The following is a 7,177-nucleotide window of genomic DNA, read 5'->3' as shown; positions in this document are numbered from 1 at the left end:
ATTTAGCACGGCCAATCAACCTAACCCGCGCATCTTTGGACTGTGGGAGGAAACCGGAGCACCCGGAGGAAACCCACGCAGACCCGGGGAGAACGTGCAAACTCTACACAGACAGTGACCCGAGGCCGGAATTGAACCCGCTGTGAGGCAGCAGTGAGGCAGCAGTGCTAACCTAACCACTGTGCCACCGTGCCACCCTAAGGAGGATGGTGGGTGTCTGGAATTCACTGCTTAAGTCGGTGGATGAGGCTGAAAGACTCAATTAATTTAAAAGGTCCGTGGATCTGCTTTTACAGTGTTGTAAACCTCAAGACTATGGAACAGGTGCTGGAAAATGGGATTAAAATGAGCGATTAGCTGATTTTTCCATGGTGGGCTGAATGGCCTCTTTCTGCACCGTAACCTCTCTATGGAGCCCACCATAGGAATTGTTGTGGGTGGGATGGACAACTTAACGGACCATTGAAAGGTCCGTTGAGCCCGGATGGGAATTTCCTGTCCCTGGACGGGCGGAACTGTAAAATCCCGCCCTATGATTCTATGGTTCGTCCAGCCCAGCTGCATCCAGATAGAGGGCGGAAGGTCATGTCCCCCTAGATGTAGCGAACAAGATTATCATGTGTTTCGACAGAGTAAATAGAGAGAAACTGGCTGAGGAGCAGACAGTCAAAGGACACGGATTGGAGGTAATTGACATAAAAGACCAGCAGAGAATTATTTCCACACTACAGTTTGTTATCATCCAGAGGTAAGGTAAAGTCACCATAGTCCTGAGGATAACCACAGCTCAGGTGAAGGGGAAGTTGAGAAGACCAAGTACAGGAATTGAACCCATGCTGTTGGTACTCTGCATCACTAACCAGCCATCCAGCCAACTGAGCTAAACCAATCTAGAACATGCTGCCTGAAAGGAAAGTTTTTCTGGTGTCCCGCCCAACGTTCAACTCTGAGTCAGAACCATCAAAAGAAAGTGAGTTTATCTGGTCATTATAACATTGTCATTAACAGAGCAAATTGGCTGCTGCATTTCCTACACAACAACAGTGCTTACATTTATAAAGGACTGGATTTGAAGCATTTTGGATGTCCAGAGGAATTGAAAAGCACTACATGAATCATAGAATCCCTACAGTGCAGAAGGAGGCCATCCGGCCCATTGAGTTTGCACAGACAACAAACCCACCCCAGGCCCTATCCCCACACATTTACCCCGCTAATCCCTCTCACCTACACATCCCAGGACACTAAGGGGCAATTTAGTATGGCCAATTCACCTAACCCGCGCATCTTTGGACTGTGGGAGGAAAGCGGAGCACCCGGAGGAAACCCACGCAGACACGGGGAGAACGTGCAGACTCCACACAGATAGTGACCCAAGCTGGGAATCGAACCTAGGTCCTGGAGCTGTGAGGCAGCAATGCTAACCACTGTGCCACCATGTCGCTCTATAAATGGAGATCTGTTTTCCGTTTCAGGTGTGGTACTCAGGTTGCATAGAATTCAAATTCACTGCTCCTATTCACTGATCATCTTCAGGTCTTGCAGAATACTTCCTTGTAATTGACACCAACAGAGCAGCCAATGACTTGAGGAAATTCTATTGTTCAGAGCGACAGAGAGAAAGCAGTTAAATTGTTCCTTCAGAGAGCTGGCCCAGACACGATGGGCTGAATGGCCTTCTTCTGTGCTGTGTCAATTGTCTGATTCTGATTCTATGGAGAATTTCCAGTGGAACTGAAAAAAATTACCTTCTCTGTAACTATTGCTTGATAGAAATGTGAAGGTATGAGGTTACATTTCCAGAAATTAGATTTTTTCAAACCATTTTCAAACCAAAATAAATACATGCAAAATTAATTAAATCCATTCTTCTTTGTCAAGGCAATAATCAGCACATAAGTGAAGTTCTAGCAAAATGAAAATATTAAATATTGTGAAACCAATATACTTTGAAAGAACTTTTAATTACTATTTAACTACATTGCACTAAAACACACATTTGCAGAACACTAATAGAGTCATAGAGTCATAATCATGTATTGTATGTATTTTTTGATGATTGCAAATGGCAGGAAAGCCACATCTTGCACTGAAGCTTGCTAAATAAAATGGTTGATATTAAAAGGCTTTGATTCGTTTTCAACTGAATTACATTGAAATGATATCATTAGCTGTGAAGTCAAGGCAGGAACTCTCTTTCTGAAAACAAACATAGAATTCCTACAGTGCAGAAGGAGGCCATTTGGCCCGTTGAGTCTACCCAGCAACAATCCCACGAAGGCCCTATCCCTGTAACCCCATATATTTATCCTGCTAATCTCCCTGATACTAATGGACAATTTAACATGGCCAATCCACCTAACTCGCACATCTTTTTAAACATTGCACATAATCTGTGTTGAAAAATGTCACTTCATTGTCATCCATTGACTCTGTCTACACTCCCCGCTGTCTCGGCAAAGCAGCCAGCATAATTAAGGACCCTATGCACCCTGGACATTCTCTCTTCCACCTTATTCCGTTGGGAAAAAGATACAAAAGTCTGAGGTCACGTACCAACCGACTCAAGAACAGCTTCTTTCCTGCTGCTGTCAGACTTTTGAATGGACTTACCTTGCATTAAGTTGATCTTTCTCTACATCCTAGCTATGACTGTAACACTACATTCTGCACTCTCTCGTTTCTTTCTCTATAAACGGTATGCTCTGCCTGTATAGCGCGCAAGAAACAATACTTTTCACTGTATGTTAATACATGTGACAATAATAAATCAAATCAAATCAAATCAAAGATAGTCCAGTAGTTCTGAGCGCTCTGAGTAGAATGAAGGTGCTATATAAATGCAAGTTTTAAAAAACTTTGTAGGACATGGAAAATTTGTGGGACAAGGAAATTATGATGCGATTAGGCGAGATTTAGGATGCATAGGATGGGGAAGGAAACTGCAAGGGATGGGCACAGTTGAAATGTGGAGCTTGTTCAAGGAACAGCTACTGCGTGTCCTTGATAAGTATGTACCTGTCAGGCAGGGAGGAAGTGGTTGAGTGAGGGAACCGTGGTTTACTAAAGAAGTTGAATCTCTTGTGAAGAGGAAGAAGGAGACTTATGTAAAGATGAGACATGGAGGCTCAGTTAGGGCGCTTGAAAATTACAAGTTAGCCAGGAAGGACCTAAAGAGAGAGCTAAGAAGAGCCAGGAGGGGACATGAGAAGTCTTTGGCAGGATCAAGGAAAACCCTAAAGCTTTCTATAGATATGTCAGGAATAAAATAATGACTAGGGTAAGATGAGGACCAGTCAAGGACAGTAGTGGGAAGTTGTGCGTGGAGCCTGAAGAGATAGGAGAGGCGCTAAAGGAATATTTTTCGTCAGTATTCACACAGGAAAAAGACAATGTTGTCGAGGAGAATACTGAGATACAGGCTATTGGACTGGACGGGATTGAGGTTCATAAGGAGGAGGTGTTAGCAATTCTGGAAAGTGTGAAAATAGATAAGTCCCCTGGGCCGGATGGGATTTATCCCAGGATTCTCTGGGAGGCTAGGGAGGAGATTGCAGAGCCTTTGGCTCTGATCTTTATGTTGTCATGGTCTACAAGAATAGTGCCAGAAGACTGGAGGATAGCAAATGTTGTCCCCTTGTTCAAGAAGGGGAGTAGAGACAACCCTGGTAATTATAGACCAGTGAGCCTTACTTCTGTTGTGGGTAAAGTTTTGGAAAGGATTATAAGAGGTAGGATTTATAATCACCTAGAAAGGAATAATTTGATTAGGGATAGTCAACATGGTTTTGTGAAGGGTAGGTTGTGCCTCACAAACCTTATTGAGTTCTTTGAGAAGGTGACCAAAGAGGTGGATGAGGGTAAAGCGGTTGATGTGGTGTATATGGATTTCAGTAAAGCGTTTGATAAGGCTCCCCACGGTAAGCAATTGCAGAAGATACGTAGGCATGGGATTGAGGGTGATTTAGCGGTTTGGATCAGGAATTGGCTAGAAGACAGAGGGTGGTGGTTGATGGGAACTGTTCATCCTGGAGTTCAGTTACTAGTGGTGTACCGCAAGGATCTGTTTTGGGGCCACTGCTGTTTGTCATTTTTATAAATGACCTGGCTGAGGGCGTAGAAGGATGGGTTAGTAAATTTGCGGATGACACTAAAGTCAGTGGAGTTGTGGACAGTGCGGAAGGATGTTACAAAGGGACATAGATATGCTGCAGAGCTGAGCTGAGAGGTGGCAAATGGAGTTTAATGCGGAAAAGTGTGAGGTGATTCACTTTGGAAGGAGTAACAGGAATACAGAGTACTGGGCTAATGGTAAGATACTTGGTAGTGTGGATGAGCAGAGAGATTTTGGTGTCCATGTGCATAGATCCCTGAAAGTTGGCACCCAGGTTGATTGGGTTGTTAAGAAGGCGTACGGTGTGTTAGCTTTTATTGGTAGAGGGATTGAGTTTCAGAGCCATGAGGTCATGTTAGCTGTACAAAACTCTGGTGCGGCCGCACTTGGAGTATTGCATACAATTCTGGTCGCCGCAGTATAGGAAGCATTGGAAAGAGTGCAGAGGAGATTTACCAGGATGTTGCCTGGTATGGTGGGAAGGTCTTATGCGGAAAGGCTGAGGGACTTGAGGCTGTTTTCGTTAGAGAGAAGAAGGTTAAGAGGTGACTTAATAGAGGCATACAAGATGATCAGAGGATTAGATAGGGTGGACAGTGAGAGCCTTTTTCCTCGGATGGTGATGGCTAGCACGAGGGGACATAGCTTTAAATCGAGGGGTGATAGATATAGGACAGATGTCAGAGGTAGGTTCTTTACTCAGAGAGTAGTAAGGGCATGGAATGCCCTGCCTGCAACAGTAGTGGACTCGCCAACATTAAGGGCATTTAAATGGTCATTGGATAAACATATGGATGATATTGGAATAGTGTAGGTTAGATGGGCTTTAGATTGGTTTTACAGGTCGGCGCAACATCGAGGGCCGAAGGGCCTGTACTGCACTGTAATGTTCTATGTTCTATGGGCATCGCTGGTTGGCCAGCATTTAGTGCCCATCCCTAGCTGCCCAAGGGCAGTTGAGAGTTAACCGCATTGCTGTGGTCCTGGAGTCACATGTAGGCCAGACCGGGTAAGGACGGCAGATTTCCTTCCCTCATAGACATTAGTGAACCAGATGGGTTTTTCCGACAATTTGACAATGGTTTCATGGTCATCAGTCGATTCTTAATTCCAGATTTTTTTTATTGAATTCAAATTCCTCCACCTGCCGATCCCAGGTCTCCAGTTCATTAGCTGGGTTTCAGGATTAATAGCTTAGCGATAATACTGGGCCATCACCTCCCCATCAACGCACGCCCCCCCTATCTAATTAAAAAGGGGAATTTGACTCAATGTTCTGGTGATAAATGCAGCTGATTCTAAATGCGAATAGGAATGGTGTCCCCTCTCAGGAGCTGGGTGTATGGTCTCTCTGCCTGTAATAACTCCACGGAGGTGAAAGTCCCATCACCAAGTTACTTTATTTACACCATACATCTGTACACAGCCAGCTCTCCAGTTGCTCCCTGCTGAATGCAGGCTGGGAGTCTGACACACCTGCTTTAAAAAGGGAGCATGAGGCTCCCTGATTTAACCATCAATTAGGACTCATCAGGTAGTTCATACTCTAGCAAACCAACCTCATTAGCCTGGCTGAAGTCACCACATTGCCCTATACCGGTCATCCTTGCCCTGCACTGGTCCACGGCCCTGGCTCAGTGCTCTGTCTGCTTGCTGGGTTTCAGCACCAAGCCAGTGAACAGCTCCTGGGCCCTGAGGCGAAACCTTTGGTTACGGACGCTGTAGATGATGACATTCCAGCAACTGTTGGAGGTCAGGATCCAGAAGGTGTAGGGGGAGAAGCTGCACCAGCGGTAGCCCAGCACATTAGCCAGCACCAGCACGGCGATGGGGCTGAACGAGGCGAGGAAGGCAACGGTCACGATGCCAATGGTCTTGGCTGCCGCGATGTCTGGGGAGCGGGGCTGTGGCTGGGTCCTCTGGTCACAGGTGGCTAACCCTTTCCTCACCCTGCAGCACTGGCGGATGGCTGAGAAGGTCAGGGCGTTGATGACCACTGTGCAGCCCAAGAGGAAGAAATCGAAGGCGGGGAAGAGGAGCATGATCTTCCAAGCCGAGGTCTGGGGTTGGCTGCTGAAGGTGTAGATGCACATCTTACTGCAAGGGCTGTACTGCAGGGCAATGCCATCCTTGGACAGCATGGGTACCACGGCCAGGAAGAAACTGAGTGCCCAGGAGAGGGCGATCAGAGAGCAGGTCTTTCTCTTGGTGATGAACAGCTTCTTGTGTAAGGGTTTCAGCACCGCAATGCTCCTCTCGACGGACAGCAGGAAGATGGTGATGATGGAGACAAAAGTGCAGCCGGCGAACAGGGGTCCGGTCAGCAGGCAAGGCTGGAAGGTGGGCATGGGGCCGCCAGACTGGGAGGACCCGCCTGGGCTCCCTCCAACAGCCAAGGTGACCTGAGTGTAAACAGAGTAAGGGACCACCAGGACTCCCACGCTGAGATCCGCCAGGGCCAGGGATGCTTTGAGATAACCTTGAGGAGTTTGGAAACTCTTGGACCCCAGCAACACAACCAGACTCACAACATTGCCCACAATTATAGCGAGAGCCAGCAGGATCATAAAGGAAATTGTGATTGAGTTTCCTACTAAATATTCACTGCAGCCATCCGATTCACTCTGGTTAGGTGACACCGACATCATGTCTTTGGCACTGAACCCGAGCTGTGTAGAATTGGACTGGTGGCGCGTCTTTGTTACTTGGGTTCAATCAGTCCGGTCTCCTTTCCCTGGAGTTGATCTGAGGGATCGAGCTGAGAATTCTCACAGGGTTTCTCGCCTTCCCTGTGCTGGAGAGATGGATAATATATCAAATGTCTGAGAGCAGCATCCTGATATAAATCTCCCACCCCCTACCCTTACTTCCTGACTCCCACCCTTACATAACGCCACAACCCCTTCTTTGAAATAATACAGTATGGTGTGAAAAGGGGCAGCAGTCCAGTCTGTGCGAGTGGGAAGTCCCGATTGTTGAACCTTTCTGAGGGACCTCGAACTATCATTAACCACTTGCGGGAATTGCGGATAGCGAAGAGCATTGTCGGGCAATACAGCAGGA

At 46.7% G+C, this 7,177-nt stretch overlaps 1 protein-coding gene across 1 annotated transcript; it reads right to left on the bottom strand.

Moving 5' to 3' along the window:
• Positions 1-5,748: 5,748 nt before the first annotated feature.
• Positions 5,749-6,759, bottom strand: LOC144508715 (adenosine receptor A2b-like). Its single transcript, XM_078237024.1, has one exon. The coding sequence runs from the start codon at positions 6,757-6,759 to the stop codon at positions 5,749-5,751; it is 1,011 nt and encodes a 336-aa protein (XP_078093150.1).
• Between the last annotated feature and the right edge of the window lie 418 nt (positions 6,760-7,177).

The sequence above is a fragment of the Mustelus asterias genome, chromosome 20 (genome assembly GCF_964213995.1).
Source record: "Mustelus asterias chromosome 20, sMusAst1.hap1.1, whole genome shotgun sequence".
NCBI classification, from domain to species: Eukaryota; Metazoa; Chordata; class Chondrichthyes; order Carcharhiniformes; family Triakidae; genus Mustelus; species Mustelus asterias.
The sequence above is the reverse complement of the archived record's forward strand: the minus strand, read 5'-3'. Positions and strand labels throughout refer to the sequence as shown.